This window comes from Colias croceus, chromosome 27 (genome assembly GCF_905220415.1).
Source record: "Colias croceus chromosome 27, ilColCroc2.1".
NCBI classification, from domain to species: Eukaryota; Metazoa; Arthropoda; class Insecta; order Lepidoptera; family Pieridae; genus Colias; species Colias croceus.
This window is the reverse complement of record NC_059563.1, coordinates 5,976,723-6,002,815: the sequence shown is the minus strand read 5'-3', so window position 1 is coordinate 6,002,815 and position 26,093 is coordinate 5,976,723. Positions and strand designations below refer to the sequence as shown.

Sequence of the window (26,093 nt, the reverse complement as noted above, 5' to 3'; positions counted from 1 at the left end):
TACTGAACCAATTTTCATGAAATTTGGTATGGAGATATTTTGATATCCAAAAAAGGACATAGGCTACTTTTTATCCCGGGAAAATGACGCAATCCCGGAAATCTCACGGAAACGGGAACTGCGGGGTTTTCTTTGACTGCGCGGGCGGAAACCTAGTTTAAAATAGTTACACGATTAATATTTTTAATAGGTACCTCATATTGTAAAAATATTCTCGAAAATTCGTAACGACAGTTTTGACATTGGTTGCATAACATTTCGTTAATGTAGGTACCTAATCAGTAGACTGTTGAACTCGATTCTGAATGACAAATTAGGATGTGTAGGTACCTAGTGTTGTAAGTAGGTATCTATTCATTGTTCGAAACACAATATAAAGTATTGTTGTAGTTAATATTCTTCTGCGAATTGGTGTGTATGGTTTTGTGTTTTGGATACAGCGGTTTTGATAGGACTCTCAATAGTTAGTGGATATAAATGTGACACTAGATGTCTTAGGCTTAAACTTATGACGTGTTATTTTTAATGATGTAAGAAACTAGCTTTCCACTTGCAGCTTCGCCCGCGCAGTCAAAGAAAAACCCTCATAGTTCCCGTATTTCCGATTTCCGGGATAAAACCTATCCTATGTCCCGGGGTAAAAAGTAGCCTATGTCCTTTCTCGGGTATCAAAATATCTCTATACCAAATTTCATGCAAATTAATTCAGTAGTTAAGGCGTGATTGAGTAACAGACAGACAGAGTTACTTTCGCATTTATAATACACTAGCTTCCGCCCACGACTTTGTACGTGCATCCCCGTTTTTCCCCGTTCCCGCAAGAATTTCGGGAAATCCTTTCTTAGCGGATGCCTACGTCCTAACATCTACCTGCATGCCAAATTTCAGCCCGATACGTCCATTGGTTTGGGCTGTGCGTTGATAGATCACTATATCAGTCACCTTTGAGTTTTATACACTCACCGGCACGGAATCTTGGCCACTTACAAATTTGCCGATAAAAAAAGTTTTGAGTGTTTTTCACGATTTTTTTGTATGCAGATATGTTAACATATTATTTGTTTAATTTTATGGTAAGAAATCATTAAGTTTAAGAATAATCTTTTACCACTTTTTAAGAGTTTCTCGAAATTTGTGATTTGTGCGGTTAAGCCGAAGTTACTAATTGTTCGTTTTAAACTTTTTTCGATATCGTTTATGCCGTTTTAAGATACTGTTATTGTTTTACTGTAGTCAATGTTCATAACAAATAATAAAAAATGCCGTTAAAATCTGAACAACATGCTCAGGCCATCACAATGTTAGACCAATGACTGCCGCAACATAAAGTACCTAATGTACAATACATACCACGTTCAGCGATGCACTGTGCATGGAGGAGATACCAGGAGACTGGCAGCTACACGTGCAGACCAGAAAATGAAGGCGTGAGGTGCATATCAGCTTGAGAAGACCCCTTTATTGTTCAAGAGATACTCAGAAATGGCTTTCTGACAGTTTTTGAGATACGCCAACGGCTTTAAAACACCAGGATAATAAATGTGAGTGAGCAATAGGTGAGAAGACTAATGAAGGAAGTTAATTTGAAGGTTTGCAGACCAGCACGCCGACCAGAACTCCTCATATATCACAGAGAAGCACGTCTTCGTTTTGCACGAGAACATGAAAACTGGACCCACGTCCAGTGCGTTCGTGAAGTGTTCACAGATGACTGCTAAGGCACTTTACGAGCTTCTGATAACCAAGAGTCAGTATAGAGGACACGAGAAGAGAGGTTTTCACCCATCACCACACTCAAATTGCGATTATTCATAGAGGGTCAATAATGGTATGGGGAGGTATAAGTTCTGATGCTCGCACGGAGTTAGTTATCGTAGATAATGGCTTAAATTTGATCAGGTATATTGAGGAAATTCTCCAGGAACATGTTCAGCCCTATTACAGGTTTATCAGTGAAGAAAATTTGCTACTAATACACTATAACGCACGTTCGCGTGTCGTACGATGCGTATAAGAGTACCTTCAAGAGGTTATTATTGAAAAATTGGAGTGTCCAGCTCGTAGCCCGGATCTTAATCCAATAGAACACATCTGGGACATTCTTATAAGAAACATAAAGTTCGATTCCAACCCAGCACCAATGTAAGATGAGCTTAGAAATACAGCTGGGGCCATTTGGTACACTATAGCTCAAGTGGACATCAAAAATGTCTTCTAGAGTATGCTAGACTGGATGCAAACATTGTTTAAGGCAAGAAAAGGAAACACCCTATATTAAAAGGTTCAAATTTTTTTTATGGAAACGTTATTTCTAATTTTTGTGCATTTTTTAAGAAATCATTTAAATTTCACAGGAAAAGCGTAAATTCTTGTTTAATTCATATCTACGCGGTAGTACTTCTTATAAACTTCCAATTATTACTAAAAGTTAGTAAAAACATTAAAGAAACTAGTTTTGATAAAATTTTTATTGAATTTTGTAGTAGAAAATAAATAGTGTTATTTTACGCAAAAATTTGCAGTGGCCAAGATTCCGTGCCGGTGAGTGTATATAGAGATATTATTAGTAGATGGATGTATTGGGTCGATCGTTAATCAATTGTTTATATTTGTAAATAATTGAATATTTATCTTAACGTGAAGTGTAACTGTAACGTCCAAACGATTAACAATTCGTTGTAATATAATATTATGTTGGTGACTATCATTAAGTTAAACTTGAAATATAGTCATTAAGATCATAAATAAATCCATAATTAGAAAATAACCACTAGAAGTAACCTCTCCACTACCACATCTGTACTAATATTATAAAGCTGAAGAGTTTGATTGTTTTTTTGTTTGTTTGAACGCGCTAATCTCGGGAACTACTGGTCCGATTTTAAAAATTCGTTCGGTGTTAGATAGCCCATTTATCGAGCAAGGCTATAGGTTATACATCATCACGCTAAGACCAACAGGAGCGGAGCAATGTGGAAACCGCGGGAAACAGCTAGTAATAGATAGGTCCTTTTTATAATGACGGGGCCGCGGGTGTTGGTTGGAATTCTTCCGCGATCATAATATAGGTCGCGATAGGTCCTACTAAATTGGTTAGATAAAAAAATTGTCTCTAATAAATGTCACAGGACTCCATCATCTATGAACTTACATTCAACCAAGAGGTCAATATACAATGGCTAGGTTTTGTTATGCTAGTTTTTGTGCGAAGTGTGAACGAATGTCAATGATTTACGCGTAAACAAATTAGGTATTACGAATGACCTTATGTGATACACAAAGAGCATTGGACTATTTTAAAAGGTAAATTGGAGACGTACCTACTCGCGGGGCAAGTTGGTAGATAGTTTTTTGAATTATAAGAATTAGGAAGTTTTACAAATATCAAAATTTGTGTGTGTATCACGTGCAATTTTAATTAAATCGTATAGTTACTTTCTTGAGTTTTTTCCTTTTTTTAGGAATACTAATTGAAATGCGCCGCCTTTAACCGCAATATCTATTAAGAATGGATATTCAAAATATGTCACGTATCTAAATGCAGGACAGTATGAAAAAAAAATATATCAAAATGTTGATTATTAATATACGATTACGCCATTATCTCAATACCTATATGAATATGTATTTGGGAATTTGTCTGAAAAACTGAAAATACTGCAAAAAATCATACATATGTGTAATGATAGTTTGCACAAATGTTTTCGTACAGAATAAATGGGTTCAATGTCCCACCTAGGTCAGTGTTTTTTACCGCGAAAACTGTTTGATATAGTATTTTCTAGGGTTTGATTTTACGCGAGTATTATACATTTAGAAATTAAAGACTTTTTAACGGATTTTAAACGCGATTTAATCATTATATTATTTTCCCGACGTTTCGAACACTTTACAGCGAGCGTGGTCACGGGGAGACTGAGATGTTGTACGTCTTGACGGTCATTCACAAATTGTTACTTGTAAACTACCTCCACCTATTCCTCCGTAGTTGGTATGTGGAGTATTTTTCCGGATGTTGGCAGTATTGGCTGATCGTGTCTTCTAGTCTTTTGGTATGTTTGACATGGGATTTTAAATTCTTAATAACAGGATCCCAGGTGTTAGAGAGTTTCAAACCATCTTCTCTATTGAAATTTGTATGTTTTTTAATTTCAATAGCCTCGCGCACAAGTCTTGGAAAAAATTTATTTTCTCTGGCAAGGATTTGTGGTTGGTCAAATCTTATGAAGTGGTTGTTGTCCAGTGTGTGTTCACATACCGCAGACTTCTTGTGACGCCGATGCTTGATATCCGCAATGTGCTCCTTCAGTCGGTTAGCAATGCTTCTTTTTGTTTGGCCGATGTATGAGAGACCACAATCACAGTCTAACTTGTACACGCCTGCTTCTTGTAGAGGAATATTACTTTTAATTGGTCTCAAGAATTGGTTTATCTTCTTGTGCGGCTTATATATAGTTTTAATTGAAGCTCGTCTTAGGATTCTTCCAATTCTGTCAGTAACTCCCTTCACATATGGTAGGTAGGCCGGTTGTCTTTCAACTGTGTGTGGCTTCGTTCGACTCCTGTGATGCTGTGGAGGCGCCTGCAGCTTGTTGTTACGTAGTACCCGCTTGACATGCTGCAGTTCCCCGTTGAGGTGGGCAGCATCACAGAGGTGGCGGGCTCTCTGAAACAAAGATTTACCGACAGAAGCTAGTTGGCAAGGGTGGTGGTGAGATTCACCATTGAGGTACCTATCAGTATGAGTGGCTTTCCTATACACTGTATGGTTGAGCATGCCATCCCGTCCCCTCATTATTAAAATGTCAAGAAAGGCTAGACGGTTGTTGGTTTCTAACTCCATAGTAAATTGGATGTTTTTATGTATGGAGTTAAGATGTTCTAAGAATGCAGGTATATGTTCAGTAGGGAGTATTGTGAAGGTGTCATCTACATAGCGTTTATACAGTCTCGGTTTGACTGGTGCTGTGGCCAAGGCTCTCTCCTCGAAGTCTTCCATAAAAATATCAGCGACAACGGGTGATACTGGAGAGCCCATGGCCACCCCATCAACCTGCATGTAAAATTCACCATTCCACAATAAATAATAATTTGTGAATGACCGTCAAGACGTACAACATCTCAGTCTCCCCGTCACCATGCTCGCTGTAAAGTGTTCGAAACGTCGGGAAAATAATATAATGATTAAATCGCGTTTAAAATCCGTTAAAAAGTCTTTAATTTCTAACTGTTTGATATGTTATTAATACCTATGTGTGCCGATGAAAATCGTTCTAGAAAATTCGATTAAGATTTGTGATTGAATGTTTACTTTCGAATTTTATCGTATACCTTGTAGAGAATAATAGACAGACAGACGAACTCGGGTTAATTGTTTTAACATTTTTCATTACAAAAATTTAAGTATTTGCTACGGATATTCTAAAATTACTTCATATTATATTTTATTATTAATACATTATTGTATTTTTAGACAATACGAATTGAAATAACCTCATTTTAATTAATTTCTTAAAATAGGACTACCTTGAAAATCTATTACTTACCTAGTAGTTACTAATATTCTTTATCCATATTAATATTATAAATGCGAAAGTAACTCTGTCTGTCTGTCTGTTACTCAATCACGCCTAAACTACTGAACCAATTTGCATGAAATTTGGTATAGAGATATTTTGATACCTGAGAAAGGCTACCTTTTATAGCGAAATATGTACCACGGGCGAAGCCGTTCCAGCTAACACTGACAGTTTAGTAAAAGCCATTATATTTATCAAAATGTCAACTAATATAACATTTTTTTTTATATATATATCAAAAAATCCAATTCTTTGAACCCTTAAATGGGGTCAGTAGTTTAATATGAAAGTGCGGCGTGGTGCCAACTCAGCGAATTATTTTTAGACAATTTTTTAGTATTTGAAGGTAGTCGAGTATATAAGCCGATGTGATTATCTACTCCGTTGGTTTTAATCCCGTTTTGGGTATTTTTATAGCGTTTATTTACGAAAAATTCAAATTATAATTAGTTTGAGGTAGACTTATACTGGTAGGTTATGATGGAAAAAATAAATAACCCGTCTTTGTGAATAAATAATGATAAACATGGAATAAAAAAAAATCTTGTTTAGAAAAATTGATCAAGAAATTGGGTATTATTTTGGAGTTAGAGGATTGGACATGAGTTTTTTAATGAGATAATTTTTTACTTATTTAGATTTTTCATAAATTTTATGTAGGTAGGTATATAATTATAGATTATTCAAAAATTGTATTTACATAATGTTGTAACAGAGAATTATACATACCTTACATAAATAAAAAAAAAAGTATTAAAATTAAAATAAACATTGCATAATTTTGTCATAACCTACCTATTCGTATTAAGAACGTCAATCAACATAGATATTACGTATAGTCGAAAAGAAAGCTGTTTTTTTTGTCCGTCCGTCCGTCCTGTCCCTCCGGATGTGTAGCAGCAGATGGTTCCAACTCTAATCTGTTATTATTAGCTCGAGGTGATAAATCGAGTGAACCCTCAACCTACTTAATGTTTGGTTTTTTGACGTGATTTTTGTAATGCTAATGTGTAAATTGGTCTTGACTTTTGATCGATTTGATATTATCTAATAATTAATTATTGATTAATATCGTTTCTTGTTGCGAAATTGCTGCATAACATTATGTGTAATTTCTCAGGCAGATTTGTATAGAATCACGATTTAAAAAGCCATTTGGAATAAATAAATGTTTGGGTTTGATGAATTTTGCGCCAAAATTTGCGATAGACGTATACATTACATTTATACATATAAACAGACACACGGTCTTCTCTGAATTCAGAAATAGTACTTACTACTTTCCAATAATTTCGACACATTCGCAAAAACAGTAGGACTAAAAACAGAGTCGTTTAAACTCCTCAAACTATAGATTCAATGTAGCAGATTAAAAAGACCAGCTGGTTACTACTATTGTATTTTTTGTAACAATACGTAGAAAATACACCGTCTTTTCGTTGACCAGGTAAACTTCATTCACGGACAATTCTGAATAATAATAATAGGGCAATGTTTCTCACTTTGGTTGTAGTTATTTGTTATTATTATGTCTTAAGATTCTGTACATACTAGGTAGTTAGGTACCTGATTTTATTTTGATTGGTTAAGTGAACTACTTTTACTCATTGGGTTGAATACTTTCGATATCAGTTTAAAGTTTTTTGTTATCTTTAATGGTTGCGTTATAATCGCCTGTGCGCACTTGACGATTGCACCCTGTATATTATACGTATGTACTATTTTATTGTATTATTGTATAATTATTTATATATATAATTTTCACACACTCATATGCATTTCATAATATAAACACTATTTTACCTATTATGTACATACTATCATTGCGTCGTCTCACATCCGTGAGTCGGGTCTTATAGGGTATATATATCTTGTCGAAAACCAGCGCCAGGCATATGCCTGGCACATGCTGGACTCGATCCTTTTTGGCGATACGGGGGCACTTTTATCTAACATTGTTTTATTTTTTGTTTTTGTATTGTTTATTCATTTCTTTTTTGTAATTCTTTTTTTTATGCTTTTACTGTATTGTGTCTCACTATTTTGCCAAATAAACATTTTTTCTTTTCTTTCTTTTCTTCTAACTATATGTGTACAGCTTTGTAGGCTTTTATCGTATACCTACATGATATATGTGATAAATACAGGTGGTTTGTTCTCTATTGTTAAATTATATTAATTAATGTCCCAAGATAAAAAAAAAAATAAGCAGGTTAAATTTGAATTTAAACACCTGAAGCTTATTTTTGTTATAATATTTTGTTGCTATATGCAAAAAATATATCGTATAGTTTTAAGGTGTAGTTACTAGAAAATAACTACTCAGTGTTAACCTAACTTTACATATCTATAATCTATATATATAATATTAGTTAATATATATAACATATTCATAATACACATATTCATAAATTAAATAATTAAACTATATTTTTCTTCTTTTTCAGCGTATGGCAAAGTGTTCCTAGTTAAAAAGCGATGTGGGGTGGACGAAGGCAAGCTGTACGCGATGAAACTTCTCAAGAAAGCGTCCATAGTGCAGAAGCTGAAAACGGCTGAACACACCAGGACGGAGAGACAGGTGGGTGATTGTATACTAGCTGTATACCGCGACTTCATCCGTATTTATGTGAAGATATAATTAATCTAAAACACGTATTGATAGGTGAAATGCAAAATGAACATTTAATAACAAATTTAAAACATTTTTGCAACATTATTCGTTTATGAATCATTTGGGATTTAGGCTGTTACGCTTTTTGCTATGTACGCTACGTATATACACTACGAACTATAAAATGTACGTGCATAGAATCGCTTACCTAATTCGTCTTGCAAATATAATTTCTTCCGACCAAATAAGCTTTATAAGAAAGTCAATCTCCATCATAAAATTAATTAACATTTACTAAGCCAAACACTTAAGATAATAGCGTTCGCTTATTACCTGTAATATATAGGTTAACTACAACTGTTCTACAACTCATAAAATATTTAAAACCTCACAGAATCACTTACAGATGAAGTATGTATTTAAAATCACGTTACACAAACACGCCACAGGCTACCTACCTCCACGCTTTACAGTATGTGTAAACATACAAATATGTATAACAGAATAATCCAATTAGGCATCGGGTAATCTGCACTGTGGCATTAAGCCTTTCGGTAACTACTTCCGATGTGAGTGAATAATGGGGTTAGGTGGAGTGGTGTGCCGAAAATAGTAGTGTGATTTTGATAAATGGATTTAGAAGGAAGGAAAGGCATGTTTTGTGTAAACACGATATTTGTAAACACCGTGAAATAAAGCTTAGTTATTTGACGGATTTTCTAGTGAATAAGTTTTATTGAAAAGATTGTACAAATAAGTTTTTCATAGCAATATAAATAACTAGCTTTCCGCCCACGGCTTCGCCCGCGTTTTCAAAGAAAAACCTGCGTATCTCCCGTTCCCGTGGAACTTCCGGGATAAAACCTATCCTATATTACGCGTGGATAATGTAGCTTTCGAATGGTGAAAGAATTTTTAAAATCGGTCCAGTAGTTTATGAGCCTATTCATTACAATCAAACAAAGTTTGTTTGTTTGTTTGTAGATAATCGACTAAGGTGATAATGATTAATGCTTCATCAGAAAGGCTTCCGACTTTTGTATTCCTACATATCTGTACTTTATGTACAACTAGCTTACCGCCTGCAGCTTCGCCCGCTTTGTCTAAAACCTAATAAATTACGTACTAAAACCTTCCTCTTGAATCACTCTATCTATTAAAAAAAACCGCATCAAAATCCGTTGCGTAGTTTTAAAGATTTAAGCATACAAAGGGACATAGGGACAGAGAAAGCGACTTTGTTTTATACTATGTAATGTAATGATGCTCTATTTAGAGAAGAAAAATTTAAATATAATTTTATTATCCGAAGCTAAGATCCGAAGCATGCAATTAGATTGAAAAACTTGACGACATTACATCTAAAAAATCACACTTCAAATTTTTGTGTATTATGGCTTTCACCTACATAAGCTGTATCAATGAAGAAATTAGAATGATTTTAATGATGATTTAACTATGTATATTGTATTTGTTTAACAGGTCTTAGAAGCGGTGCGAGCGTGTCCCTTCCTCGTCACTTTGCACTATGCGTTTCAAACGGACACCAAACTACACCTTATATTAGGTAAGTGTATATAAGTGTTGTGTATAGTTCTTACATTTCCTTTTCTACCAGGTTGCCTGGCAGAGATTGATGTGTAGCAATAAGGCCGCCTATCGTGTAAAATATTTACAGTACCTTATTCGTTAGTACTAGATTTACTGTACTTTATTGTTTTGTTGAATCTGATATTTTGGTTTTATGGCATTCTTTAAAAAGAAAGAATAGAAATAAATCGCGTTTTAAATCCGTTAAAAATCATAAAATTCCTTATCTATATGCAAAATTCAAATACATACTACCTACACAGTGAAGTTGTCGATAGTCGATAACATGAGTAATAGGTTCGATTCCGGTGCGAGTAAGCGGGTCAAGGCGATTTAAGTTAGCGTTGTACGATGATATACAATTTTGTTCAGATGGTTTTGCTCGCTTGGTATCTGTAATTCTAAACTATAATTACTAGAATAAATGATAATAAAGAGGATAGATTTGGTTTTTGTTTGAATTTATCTATAAATTGATCTTTATGTTCATGTAAGTAATTGAAATTGTCAATAAAAAATAAGTACAATTTGTCACGAGTGATTGATTTATGTTCCTAACTCATGAAAGAAAATTTCTTTTTCAATATTAATATTTTTATCATTTTCTCCATAATAGTCTTGAATAAAATATATTTATACTAGGTTTCCGCCCGCGGCATCGCCCGCGCAGTCAAAGAAAAACCCGCATAGTTCCCGTTCCCGTGGGATTTTCGCGATTGCGTTATTTTCCCGGGATAAAAAGTAGCTTGTGTCCTTTCTCGGGTATAAAAATATCTCCATACAAAATTTCATGAAAATTGGATCAGTAGTTAAGACGTGATTGAGTAACAGATAGACAGACAGAGTTACTTTCGCATTTATAATATTAGTAATTAGTATGGATTTAGATGATAATGTCACAGGATACTTAATAGAAGCTAACGCTTAAATGTGAAAAAATATAAATATTCAGTTTGTATCAGTTAAACACCGAAAATTGTGGTAACAATTCTCCCACGGTGTTTCGTTGTGGTTTCATGTTTGTGGTTTATTTATTGCTTGTATTGTTATTATGTATTAGGTTTTAATGTTTTACATAATATGGCTTATACTAGAATTACTATAATGTGTTTTGGTTTAGCTATCGTCAATATAGTTTTGCAATAGTATTGAGTACATGCCTTAATCTAAAGTTTTTAGTAAACTAAAACTAGTGAACTAATAAGATTTACATAAATAATCTTAAAAAAATATTAAAGAATACGAATAAGTAATACAAAAAAATAGCCTTGACAAATCAGGTCATGTTTATATTTCTAAATACACACAGTTGTAGAAACGAATTCTAATAATAATTAACAATTAGGTCACTTGAAAATTTTAAATTCTACAAATGTACAAAAACGCAACCTCGACAATGTTAGAATATGTTTGATTACGAAATGTACATAAAAACAACATATTTACTAATTTGTTTATTTTTAAAATTTCAAACTTACCTGAAAAATACAACCTTGACAAAGTTAGGCCGTTATTTTATTTCGAAATAATACAAAAACAGTTCACAAATTAGGTTAATAATGTGTATGAACAAAATGCTAATTCTGTTTGGTACAAAATAACTTATTTTGTAAATTGAGACCTTGGTTAACGTAAACTAACTTTTTATTATTTATACTTTACCTTATTTCGATTTGGATACAAAATTCTTAATAAGTTTGAACGCGGTAATCTCAGGAACTACGGGTCCGATTTGAAAAATTCTTTCGTTATTAGATAGCTCACTTATCGGGAAACGCTATAGGCTATATATCATCACGCTAAGACCAACAGGAGCGTGGCCACGCGGGTGAAACCGCGGAGCACAGCTAGTATAATATAAAACAATACTACAATTCGACCGGTGCCGCAGAAGCCGGCGCGGGCGGTTGACCAACGCGTGGCACTACAGCCGACCCACATAAGGCGACCTTGTCCCACTGATACGATGAATATAATCGACTCTCTAATGTTATCTGTGCTCTTTTGTGCCTATTTTATTATTTACATGTATGAATGTGCAATTTTTGGAAGAGTCAATGAATTTAGGGTGCTTCTCTACTAGAGATGTGCGAGGATCCGCAGCGAGGAATGTGTTTGTAAAGAACAAATCATCGCTTCAGCACTTTTATAGTGGGAAAGTATGAGTTATTTTGAAGTTTAGTTTTGTTTGGTTTGTAAACAACAAAACAAAACATACTTCTGCAGAAATGATTCCTTTTTCGTCGTCTTTCTAACTTAAATTATATTTAAAGGTAAAATTTATGTTGGATAGAGACTTACCTTTTTCTCTTTTACCATGAATTCAATGCAGTAAATTATCATTAGAAGAGATAGCGGCAATATTTTCTTTACAAACTTTTTAATCGATTTTACATTGAATTATCAACACCAATGTAAGTGTAGTTGTGACCGCATTTCTCCAATCCTTATTATAGGTCAGGTTTGTTTCTTATCGCCTACTCTTTGACCCGTTTTATATGGTGATTACGCGAACGTTGAAAGTTCACTGAAATTATTATTACAGGTACGTCGTGAGTGAAGATAATCCATACTAATATTATAAATGCGAAAGTAACTCTGTCTGTCTGTCTGTTACTCAATCACGCCTTAACTACTGAACCAATTTGCATGAAATTTGGTATAGAGATATTTTGATACCCGAGAAAGGACATAGGATAGGTTTTATCCCGGAAATCCCACGGGAACGGGAACGGGAACTATGCGGGTTTTTTTGAAAACGCGGGCGAAGCCGCGGGCGGAAAGCTAGTTGATTATAATTGTAAGCTTTAAAGGTCAAATTATGTGAAAGTAAATTAGAGATAATACATTTATCATTGATAATCATGAAATATTGGTAAATTTAGGGGTTAATAAATAAAAATCAGGTACCTACCTATTGGGTCACGGAAGAATTCTACCTATACCCGTGGCCCCGTCGTTTATGTGGCTTGACGGAACACAGTGGGGTTTTGGTCGGTAGGAATCCGACATAACCCGCGGCCCTTTCCCCGGACGCCGTGGGTATCTATGCAAGATTTCCCCACTTAAAAAAAAAAAAAAAAAAAAAAAAAAAAGGTACCTACCTATTTCTATAGTTCATGTGTTGTTCTAATGTATGATCCTATGTCCTATATTAGTGTAAACTTTTACCCTAGTCCGTCCAGCACTTCTTTCCTGAAAGAGTAAGTAAACATACTACTCACCAAACCTTCGCATTTATTTATAATACATATTAGTAAAACGTTAAATAAATCAAAAATTTAAAAGAAAAAAATGTTGTGTGGTTTTATGAAACCACGGTAAAAGTGAAACTGGTCGAACGGTTCCGAACACTGCTTTGTGTAGCGCATGTCGCGTGCCGAGTAGGTATACCTACTCGGCAGCCGCGATACACGCGACATGCGCTACACAGACCAAAAAGTTTGAGACGATGTAATAAAAGTTTCACTTTAAAACGTGGAAACAAGTTTTCTCTTCGCTCGTGTATCTATAAGGACACGTGGCGCGGCACGTGCTTTAGAATTTAGATTTTCGCTGAAAATTATCTTTTCACTGAGAAGTTTTCTAAGTAACACTTAAAAGGGGTAATATTATTTTTTTGCCTCTATAAGTTAGTTTTTCAATTTGTTTTATTAAGATTAGTAAATACGAGGTGTTAAACGTTATTAACTTATTATGCATTTGAAAACGTCATCTCTAACCTTTAAAATATTACGGCTCAGAGTTCGATACTGCAACCCAGCGTAAGCCGTGTTCCTTAAATCAAACTCGAGACAAGGTCAATAAAATTTTGTATTTTATTCGTTTGCAAAATATCAAATCACTATAAAACGGATAGCCTTGACCCAGTGCGTTCAAAGTTTGTGCAACGGACGCTCGAAACGGTGTTTCTCATTTCTGTGGGAGCCGGGGTAATAATTATAAAATTTGACGCAAACGAAATTGGTGTGGATAATTTGTTTTGCGTGTGAAACTTTATAGCAATATTTTATTGGTGAAATACTTAGTTGGGTAGAAATTTGCTTTGCTTGCGTGGACTCCGTTAAGTATTATTCCTTTATTCTTCAGAAATTTTTATTTGGCAATAATTATAAGTATAGTAAAAAATGCTTAAACTCTAGAAATTATTGTATGGTCACCTATCCTCGATAAGTGTGCAATCTATCCGTGTAAAGGTCAAAATTAGTCAAAAGGATTCGGTTACATACAAACATACAGATTGAGCTTATTTAATCGTGTTTAAGTACATTATGGTTATCTTGGGAAAGATCCTACTTTCAAAACAAAATTGGTAAACAATAAGAATTACATTTATGTTAGGTATTTATGTATTAAATACATAGCTACTATTTATATATTAACTAGGTTTCCGCCCGCGGCTTCACCCGCGCAGTCAAAGAAAAACCCGCATAATTCCTGTACCCGTGGGATTTCCGGGATAGCGTCATTTTCCCGTGATAAAAAGTAGCGTGTCCTTTCTCGGGTATCAAAATATCTCCATACCAAATTTCATGAAAATTGGTTCAGTAGTTAAGGCGTGATTGAGTAACAGACAGACAGAGTTACTTTCGCTAGTATGGATACGGTGTCCACGTGTCTCTATGAGACAATATATTATATCGTTGTTTATGTATTACAATGCAGTTTTGTCGAATGTATGTGTTGTGGAATGCAGGTCAGAGTCGTAAGTGTGACGAGGTCGAATTTCGACTACGAATCTTATTAAAAATAATTGTTTATAAGCATTGCATACATAGCATAGGTCCATATCAAACAATGTTTGTTTTATAGGCCAGTGACTATTCGTAAACGTATTTTTTGCCTAAAACCTCAATAGAAACCTTTAACATTTTATCCTGTTACATTTTCTTTTAGTTAGTACCTTCTGCATCTCAAAAATTTTAGCCAAGTTTATACGAATTAAGAATCTATAGATAGCAGTCTAAACAATTTCTACTAATTCTCTATACTTCTATAGTGTATAATTTCAATATGGGACCTTCACTATCCAGGGTTGCGAAGCAGTTTGCAGACACGTGGACGCGTGCATCGATTAATTTCACACATCGTTGCATCTTCGATACTTATGTTATATAGATTGGCTCATATTTTTGTTTCTGTTTGAGTGTTTAAAGTAGGTGAGAGTATGCTTTAGGGAGAAGTGAGTAGTAAAATTAGGTACGTAAGTATTTTTTTGCGGATAGTGGATTTGTATATTTGTTATTATTTTTTCTTAGTGTGTAGTGATTTTTGTTCATATCGTAGTCGTATATATTTTCATAGGTTTATACGATTTTTCGAATACGAGTAGCATTTTTACGAACCATTCCTCTTATTTTTTGGTATTTTTTTTTAAGATTTTTGATCAATTCTTTGCACACGTAACTTGAAGACAAAACAGACTAACCTTCAAAATAATCAACTTGCAATTATCAAACTCGTGTAATAAAATAAAATATAAAAACAATAGTCGTGAGGTCAAAAAGCATTAGATAGATTCTAACTATTCGTGCCACTTAAACATTTTGGGTTACGACAATTCAGGCCACTGCTTAGTGATTACTAATGTTTAGGTATTCTAATTAGGATTTGGTTTAATAGCTAAAGAATATTTATTATTTAGAGCGGAATGTATCGGGTAATAAAGTTTGGTAATAAAATTTATCATATTTTTGGTTTTAGAAATAATATGCGGAGTTGAGTTTGGCACATGTGTCTGGAGATCAGTCACGTGCGAAATAATATATTTATGATCATGGATAGAGTGGAGGAATGCGACTTCCTTCCTTTGTGTGTATTTTGTTGATTTATAGAATTTGTAGTGTGATAATGAGTATTAAAATGCATATTCCAGAGACATAGGGAACACCCAAAGATGATTAATTGTAACGTAGTTGCTTAAACCTACGTATGAACGTAAATTCCCAAATTGTTTTGTATCTTTTGGCCAATCTATAGATCAAATCAAGTCAAATTTGTGATGCGATCCTAACTTCTAAATAGAGTAAAATATTTCAAAATATGTGATATTGATATAAAGTACCTTAACAGCGAGCGAGATCATCAACTAATTTCTACAGAATTATGCGTTTCATATTCAGTTAATTAAGCCAGCTTGTTCACTAAATGCCTTTAGAATACAAATGCGAATTAAAACATTTCTCCCAAACAAAACCACGGGTATATCTAGTATCACAATTTGCGAATATAAAACGGGGGCGTTCCGTAATATCCTAATGTACACAATACGGACCGTGGACTTTTTTCCGTTTTAAACTATTGTTCGCTGCATTGCACGTGCGGCTAGTTTGTGTGCGGTGTAGGTTGTGAGCGGTGGCGGGTGGCGGCCATCTTGGATATAGAAGCTTCTAGAATGTTCGAGAATGTTCTAGAATAGATAGGTGGGTTTTGGATAGGGCGTGCTGAAAAGAGTTTATCGGGAAATTATTTCGATTATCGAAGCACATAGGGTTCAAACTGTTTAGCTAAATGCAAAATAAATAAATAAAAAGAGGCAAGAAGTGGGTTTTCTGTTATTTATGTAATTTATAATTTTAAACAAGACAACATTTTAAAAGAAATTCAATCAGAGAAGCCTGTGAATTGCGTTTATCCTTACAAGAAATAACGACAATTTACACCAATTTCTCAGATTTCTCTTTCTAAATCTATTATTACCTTGCTACTTGCTATTAATTTAATTTTGATTGAAATTAAATTAGAAATAGAAAAAACATTGCAAGAAATAAGTTTTTATGCTTTTGATAAAAAAAATAGAAGCACGTGCGTCAACCGCAGCTAAGTTTTGACTTTGGATATTCATTAAAAACCTATTATAAAATAATTAAATGGGCATCAGTTTATTTATAATAGATAAGAACCAAATATAATTATATTTTATTTAGGTATAGTATATGAACCTCTAACTTATAGGTAATATACGATTCTGTCTTGTGATATTGTCGGAGAATACTTCTAAGTTATCAACATTAAATCATTCGTGACGAAACTAAGGCGTATAAAGATCCTATAAATTAAAACCTAGAACGAATAGAAAATCGCTCTTCACTTGCACCCGACCAAGTAGTTTGATAGCTTGTGTAATGTCAACGGGGAGCGGATATATTGAACTGTTATTGTTTTAGCCTCTCAGACCTTGATTGGGCATGTTACTCGAGTTTTATTATAAAACCTTACTTAATAAAGTACTTATATATTCGCCATTCGAATATAGACTCTAGTGCTGTCGTTATAGGGTTCAATTTTTTCGGGGTTGTCGTCTACCCTCAATGTTTGGAAAAAATGTATGACAAAATTGTCTATAGGGCAAAATGTATATGGATGTTGGTCAGTAAACAACCGAGGTCCTTTTAGAGGACGATATAAAAATTTCATATTCTCTTAAGTTGTTGGAAAAGTTATTTTCTGTAAATGTGTTCTAGTCCCTCCACTGCGAATTTAAATCGTGTTTTAAATCCGTTAAATATTTTCAAACGACAGATTATGTAATTTATCATTACAATAAACTTAAGTAAGAAACTACTTAAAAACTAGCCTATGACAAAATTCGTCATAACAATAGTCATAAATGCCACATGTATTTATTCGACTTTTCATAAATCCCAAAATAGATTTGAATGTTAAACTGAAATTCCCAGACATTGGTTATAAGAATATCGTCATGGAAAGTAACATGGTGTTTTGGTATATGATGAATAATGTATCGGCATTGGGCAGCCTAGGTCAGGGACGCAGTTCGATACGCTAGCGTGTTTTTGGGTTTTAACGTGTTGAAGATTTTGAAGTGAACTTCTTTAGGTGCGTTGAGAGTAAAATTTCAAGGTCGCGTCATGGTAACACCGCCACGTCATCGAATAAGGCGATGATTTTGCTATCTTTGATTCTAGCCAAAGGAGTTTCCCTTCTGACACGTGTGACACTTACGCTCTTTTTTTATGAGTCAGTTTTTAATCTTATCACTGCTTTGTTTATAATTCCGGGAGGCGGCTAATAAGAATCTATCTGTACATTGTTTTATAAACTTATTAGTTAGTTATCATTTAAGATTAACATCTAGTCAGAATGTCTCATTGTTATTGCTACAATCTACTGTAATCCATATCAGCTAGACTGATAGACTCGGCTAGAGTTCAATGATTAAATTTGGGGCCGGTATCACCGCTATCTAGTAGCCTATCTGATACATTGTCTTTATAACTGGCAGATAGCTAAACAGAACATTAAAGTGCCCTTTATATTGCAACAATAGTGTTATCATAAAATTCCTTTTATACCCGTCGTTTTAACATCTCGAGAAGTCAAAAACTTTAGAAAGTCCGCGAGCAAGCAGTGTTCGTTTAATTTTACTTTTATTTAGCCTGGATGTAGGTCAAACTGTTTGACTGCAAGAGAGCTAGATTATCTCGATCTTAGGCTATATTTAGTTAGATAGTGCATTGCTTTGCTTGCTGTTACTGTGGAATGTTGGTTGGAAATGGCAGGCATGGCTGTGAAAGTTTTTGTATTAGTCACTCTGATGATTGTCTTTTTTGGTTGGTCTGATTTAGAGTAGATAGAAATTGGCTGTAAAACAGTCGCTGTATGAACATGGAGTGACACATTCAGAACTGTATCAAGTTTATCATGGGTTAATCCTATATTTTTCAATAATATTACTACGTCAAAAATAAAAATCGATAAAAAACGCAGCAGTTATTTTCTTTGATTTCATCTCAAACTCAAACTCAAACATTCATTTATTCAATTAGACTACTATTTAATAGCAATTTCGAATCGTCATTACATAAGTAGGTATTTTTAACATTTACCACCGATTCGGAAAGCAGTATCTATGGAGAAGAATCGGCAAGAAACTCCATAGTTGCTCTTTTAAAATCATGTCAATATTACATAATATGTAACTTATATCTAACTACATAATATATCATCTCAGTTCTTGAATCATAAATAGTCTAGTTTAGACTAGTTATTTATATGAATAAACACGATTTGTTACAGATTACGTCGCCGGCGGGGAGCTGTTCACGCATCTGTATCAGAGGGAACACTTCAACGAGGACGAAGTTAGGATATACATAGCTGAAATTATACTTGCCTTGGAGCAGTTACATAAGGTTAGATCTGGGCCTGCATTCTTATTATACTACACCTAGTTCTGGTCATTTTTTGTTCTATACTCTATAGTATACCATAACGCTGAAGTCTACTTCTATGGAATAAGAGCTAGCGCGCAAGAGCAACTTTTGTCTCCGCAACTATTTTGTCTCTCCCATCACCTCTATGGGCTAGTTAGAAATTGCGCGCACGTAGCGACGCAACTTCCTATAGAGTTGATGGGAGAGACAAAATAGTTGCGGAGACAAAAGTTGCTCTTGCGCGCTAGCTCTAAGTCCTTATAGCTATTAACTTCCTTCAGTATGCTTAAATTTCCGTCAACAGAAGTTTTTGTCCACCGCATGACATTTCAACATGCTGAAAGCTATTTCTGCGAAAAAAGATCTTTTTACAACTCCTTCGCCTTCTTTACCCATAAAAAAACTCCCTAACTACCATACTCTTTCAAAATTCCTTCACCTAGTAGAACTTTCGAAGTTTTCAACCGTTTATTCCATTACAGCTCGGCATAATATACCGCGATATAAAACTCGAGAATATCCTCCTGGACGCGGAAGGCCACATCGTGCTTACAGACTTTGGTCTCTCGAAGGAGTTCTGCGGGGGGGAGAGCAGAGCGTACAGCTTCTGCGGCACGATAGAGTATATGGCGCCGGAGGTGGTGCGCTGTGGCAGTCAGGGGCATGATATTGTGAGTGACTTTTGAATTATTTATAAATTGTTTTTACTTTTTAGTTGTAATTATTAGGGATGGATTGGAGGGCAGTGGAAGCATTGTTATCTAGACACGCGGCAGCGTGTCAAGCCGAGTTCAAGCGAAGAGAACTGGCGAGCAGCTGACGTGTGTATATTTACACGAACCATTTCGAGCCACTTTTCACCCCCTTATAACTCGAAAACTATTTAAGTTAAATAAACCAAATTTGGTACATATCAAGAGGACCTCAAGATAAACAAGAACCTTAAATTTCATAAATACAGATTAAACAGTTGCGTAGATATTAATATCCAAAAATCGCAATTTTTAAGACTGACTGACTTATAGACATATACAAAACCTAACCCACTTCCAGATGACCTAGAAAGTTCAAATTTTGTAATCAGCTAGGTAATAATGAGTGTACAAAGGAAAAAATCAGAAAATACTGAATTTATCTGTATTTAATTTTTTTTTCAATGACATTAATTTTGTTTGTATGGAAAAATGGAAAAGTTTAAAAAAATAGAAAATAGTATATTCACCTTACTAGTCTTAAAAAATAGATCAAAACTAATCAGTGGCCGAAAAAAATTTTGAAATCCATCAATAAATGACTGAGATATAGATTATTGAAGTTTCCATATTTTACGACTAAACATCTGTAGATTCGAAGCGCCTCTGACATCACACTCACTCGCGCTAGTATCGCTAGGGCGGATTACTTCGATTGCATGATTTCTTTATTCAAAACTGTTATTAAACGTAAAATAAAATAAAATTGTAATAAAAATATTGCTCATACATTTAAAAATAATATATAATTTTACATATTCACATTTATTTATTCTTTATTTATGAGTGTTTACTGTTTAGTTTAGTTTTAATTTCAGTGTAAATAAATAAATAAAATCTTAATTTTACTTTAAACATGGTATTCAATGGTGAATGGTGATACAATTATATTAATAAAGCACAAACATGTTCAGCCAATACAAGCATGCAAAAATAATTACCATAAATGGTGTAATGGAAGAAGGCTTCGTCGAAGGTCGAAATGATTTAATTTGCGTAATATTAATATGAGTGAAACATCTTTAGGCACGTTTAGAGTAAAATTTTAAGATCGCGTCATGGCAATACCGTAACGTCATGGAGTAAGGCGACGATTCTTCTACAACGATCTTTGCATCTTGGTAATAGTGTGTGTACAAATTCACGCTGGATGTTTAGAAAATCATGTAAGTAATCTTTTAAACAGAAAACGAGTTTAAAAAATTGCAGATAATGACGGGGCAATGTGCGCTGATATTCATAAAATATAAGAAAATATATAAAATAATACTAAACAAACCATACAGAGAAACCGCAAGAAAAAATAAAAAAATCGTATATAAAAAGTATTATATTCATAAAGTAAATCAAATTTGCAGAGTAATTTTCTGTACAAAAAGTAATGATATCCCACCAAAAACATAAATGTAAAATTTGGAGCCGAGTTCAATCGTTGACTTAATTTGCCAAAAAAAGAAATGAGATCTAAATGTGTGCCAAGTTCTGCAGACAGTCCAGAAATTTATTTACAAAGATGTATTAAGTTCTTAGGTTGACTGAAAACTCAATTGTTTTATTTAGAACCTCACAAAATATAAACAGTATGTAAAACTAGCCTCATCAAATTATGGGGTTCAATAGGTCATTAGTTGTTTGCTTTGTGAAAATAATTATATTATTCAAATTTAAAAAGTTATATTTTGGAATAAACATTGTTCTCTAAGGGAAAATAAAACAATTGAGTTTTCAGTCAACCTAAGAACTTAATACATCTTTGTAAATAAATTTCTGGACTGTCTGCAGAACTTGGCACACATTTAGATCTCATTTCTTTTTTTGGCAAATTAAGTCAACGATTGAACTCGGCTCCAAATTTTACATTTATGTTTTTGGTGGGATTACTTTTTCCATATCTGTCGAACCGCACTTGGCCAGCGTGGTGGATTATGACCAAAACTCGCATATGAGGTCCTTGCAGTGGGAACGTATATGGACTGATGATAGTGATGGCTTCACAGGGATCATGGAAAGTGTACGAAACTTTGGGATAAATAATATAATGAATAAAGCGCGTTAAAAACCCGTTACGTTTTGCGAAACGTGTAGGTTATAGTTGTAGTTAAATCAAAAGGAGATAGTTCATATCTAAAATGGCATGGTCTTGTTACTTAATTTTTTATTGAACAGATGATTAACCGAATTGGTTAATTAGCTGCAACATATCTACAATAATCTTTGGGAAAGCCTAAATCAATGAATGGAGTAATCTATTAACAAAGTAGTAGTACATTATTACACTTTTCACTTAAGAAAATGGCATATTTACTTAGCGATAAAGGAAGCCAGTTGACAACAAAGGTATATTATAATATTATATAGTTTACAATCAATAAAACCTTCATGGTGCATGATTTATAATATGTATATTATATGGTATAGACGCTTATCGTAATACCTAGGTTGTATGTGAAAATTGTAGGTTAGGTAAATTGATACTATTGTGTGGCATTTTGAATTTGTTTTAAATGCTTAAGGAAATATGAATATGTTGGTCTTTTTGCACGCTTTCTTTAAGGAGAAGGGTTGTGGGAAGGGAATTAAAATAAGTTTAATTTGATGGTTTATTTGATTAGTGATATTTGAAATGGAAGGAAGATAATTGCATAGGTAATTGGTGCACAGTTTAAACATAATAATGAGATATATGTCATACTAGCTTTGCCCCGTGGTTTCACCGGTATTGCTCTGCTCCTGTTGGTCTTAGCGTGATGATATATAGCATATAGCCTTCCTCGATAAATGGGCTATATAACACCGAAAGAATTATTCAAATCGGACCAGTTCCTGAGATAGGCGCGTTCAAACAAACTCTTCAGCTTTATAATATTAGTATAGATACTGTAGTACATACATATTATCTAATAGAGAAAACGAAAGAAATATTTTTTTTTTCTGTTTATGATATAGGTATATGAATTTTATTGTTTTGCAACAAAGTAGGTAGATATCAGTTGTATATTATTTGTTTACGTGGATGATAAAATATACTCTGTAGATTATCTAGATATCTTACAAATTTCAATTTCTCTTTTCTTATTTCGCACGCTATTCAAATAAACGAGATAGTAATAAATTCAGTTTCAAATTCGTTATAATAAATTTCAAATTGTAAAATGTTCTCATAAATCAAACTGGACAAGTGATAACTGCGTTAAAAACAACCGACTTCAAACTTGCACTTGCAAAATTTACAAATACCTACAGACAAAAATGCTCATAAAATAAAAACTACTGGGCCTATCCGAATAAAATTTTTATGGGACCAATTCGACACCATCCCGCATCGAACAAAAAAAGAATCACGTAAATCGGTTCAGAAACCTCGGAGTAATCGGTGTACATACATAAAAAAAAAAAAAAAAATATACCGGCCGAATTGATAACCTCCTCCTTTTTTTTGAAGTCGGTTAAAAATACAGTGTTGCAACCGAATGTGTTTTTTCTTAAAAAATATAAACATTGTAGAATAACTTCTACAAGAATAGAATCAACTGTACTACCTATTTCACAAAATACACATTTATCTTGAGAACTGTTGTCTTGTAAATGTCACTTGTGTTTCGTAAAAGGTTTTTTTGTTTGTGTGTCTGGAAATAGTTGGAAGCGCGCATTTAGAATGTTTTATCTGTTTGGAACGTATTGTCCTATTTTAATAGGATTTTTCGGTTTGTATAGCGTTAGCTACTATTGAGTATTATGTGGTTTGGATAAAATTAACTGGATGAAGATGAGGGTTGAAAAAATCATGTATTTGTGCAGTTTATCTGTGATAGTCTTACCGCTTTCTTAATCTATACTAATTTTATAAAGCTAAAGAGTTGTTTGTTTGTTTGAACGCGCTAATCGCAGAAACTACAGGTCCAATTTCTTCTTTCGGTGTTAGATAGCCCATTCATCGAGGAAGGCTATAGGCTATATGTATTTCATCACGCTAAGACCAACAGGAGCGGAGCCACGCGGGTAAAACTGCGAGGCACAGCTAGTTAAAATATATAAGCTCTTGGCTAACATATTTTCAGATAGTCTACTTATGTGATACAACTACATGTTTTGGCAATAAATAGGATAGGAAGAAATTGCCCGTATTAAAGTTTTCTGCCACCTCTGTTGTGGTAAAAATAATAAATCGAGTGAAACTTACTAGAGATTAATCGCAATAATTAATTTACATTGTCACATTTGAAGTATAAATCTAATTTTCGCGTTTTCAACATGAAATAAATCACGCTTTAAATCCGCTCACATCAAAACAACTACGCCGATATATTAATACTTTCCCGTACACTCAGCTGTTGGTGCAATCGTTGGAACACTGGTGAAAGTATTTGCTTCTGTAATGCCTCGCTACACTTGGGTTTTTTTATCTGAAAGTCGAATTATATCACGGTGATGTTAGCGCATTTGGTATAGCAATTTCATGTGTGAGGGAAAGATGGAGGGTTAGGGATAATAGTGTCAAATGCGGTGTGAATTATAAGGCTGAGGAGTTTGTTTTTTTGTTTGTTTGAACGCGCTAATCTCAGAAACTGTTGGTCTGATTTGAAAAATTCTTTCGGTGTTAGATAGCCTATTTATCGAGGAAGGTTTATATTCTATGTTTCATTACGCTAAGACCAACAGGAGCGGAGCAATGCGGGTGAAACCGCGGGGAACAGCTAGTCGTTAAATAAACAGTCTAGTTCATTCCTTGTACTATAGTACATAGTACCTACTGCAATACACAGTTGCAAGGAATCCAATAGATCATCTTATCAAACATGGCTGACATTAAACAGCTGATCGGCGCGACGTTGCCGCGCCGCGCCAGTGAAATTTTGTAATTGATTTCAAAATAGCAATGCGATGTTGCCGCTTGATTTTTTTCTGTCTAATATTGAATAGGTTTAAAATGAACATTATTCGAATGAATAGGGCAATCAGTGTTGCGTTTATGTATTTGGAAAATTTGAATTAAGTTGTTCGTTTGTCTATTATGTTGTAAGTGGCTTGAGAAACGTGCAAGCGTTTCCATGATATTTTTCCTTGTTTGCACCAATTTTTTTATAATAAAAGTATATTGCAGTAAAAGATGAGAATTTGTAGTATGAAGTTTTAATTGTTCTAGTACCTATAGTATAGTAATGGGATTAGCAGGATTTTTAATAGGGATTGATGTACAATAATTATTTTCATTCTTTTCTCTCTTAAAAAAAACATCACAAAAACTACGAAATCAATGTAGAGGAACATTTTATTTTTAACATTCATAATAATATGAGTTCTTATTTTTTCTATTTCTTTTAATCTATACTAATATTATAAAGCTGAAGAGTTTGTTTGTTTGTTTGAACGCGCTAATCTCGGGAACTACTGGTCCGATTTGAAAAATTCTTTCAGTGTTAGATAGCTCATTTATCGAGAAAGGCTATAGGTGAAACCGCGCGGACCAAATGAAATGCGTAAGTAGACTCTTTGTAGAAATTGACTTGTTATCAACTAGTATAAATCAAATAGGTCAAATACAATAGGTAAAACAATGCAATGTAATAAAAATTCCCTTCTTGATAAAGATTTTCATAAAATTAAGTACAATCTCGGTACTTATATTGTAAATGAGAAAGTTTGTATGTTTTGATGTTCGGGTTGATTAGTTTGATAATCCCAAAAACATGTTTTAACTTTAAATTTTTTATATCAAGTTCAGTTTAGAAATAAAAAGCGTATTAAAATAAATTTAACAAAATATGTTTATCCCAGTTCAACCCATAGCGCCTTAGCATAGCGCGTGTAACATAATATTTAGTTTAACGGGTCTTTAACTAAATAAACAAACAAGTGAAAAATACAAAAGAAAAAATACCGTCCAAACCACGGCTCATTACTAAAAAGTTAAAAACTCTTATCGATATAGCCGTCCCGCTCTCTCTCAAACAGAAACTCGCGCCGTCTCGCTCGGCCGTGACCCACTTGCCGAGCGGTCTAATTTGTTACGATTACAAATTGTAAATTACAATATTTTGTTCGTGTATTGTTCAAATTCACTTATTGTATTGTCCTCGTTTGAAAAGTTGGGAAGTGCACGATTTTTTGTAGTAAAAAAAATAGACTAGAGAGGGAAAACGTCAAAATGTGGTTAGCTTTTGTAGAAGAAATAAATAGAAAATAAATGCTATTTACCTTTTTTATACTTGTTGGTGTAGATTGAGAAAGTTTCGACTAACTAGCGCTTAGCGCAGTGGATTATCACCTGAGTCCTAAATAGGACATGGTCCTTGGAGTGGGAATAAAATAGCCTGATACTTATTGTGTATACTATGCTATTGAATATAAGTACAAGTGATAACTGCGTTAAAAACAACCGACT

The 26,093-nt window shown here is 33.9% G+C and overlaps 1 protein-coding gene across 1 annotated transcript in view; it reads left to right on the top strand.

Annotated features, from left to right (window-relative positions):
* The window catches only part of LOC123703751 (ribosomal protein S6 kinase alpha-5-like), a 103,938-nt gene that overhangs the window by 40,411 nt on the left and 37,434 nt on the right, over positions 1 to 26,093 (top strand). Inside the window, exons 3-6 of the mRNA XM_045651866.1 lie at positions 8,027 to 8,160; positions 9,676 to 9,760; positions 18,823 to 18,938; positions 19,442 to 19,630. Coding sequence (XP_045507822.1) covers positions 8,027 to 8,160; positions 9,676 to 9,760; positions 18,823 to 18,938; positions 19,442 to 19,630 — 524 coding nt within the window. The remainder of the gene's footprint in view (positions 1 to 8,026; positions 8,161 to 9,675; positions 9,761 to 18,822; positions 18,939 to 19,441; positions 19,631 to 26,093) is intronic.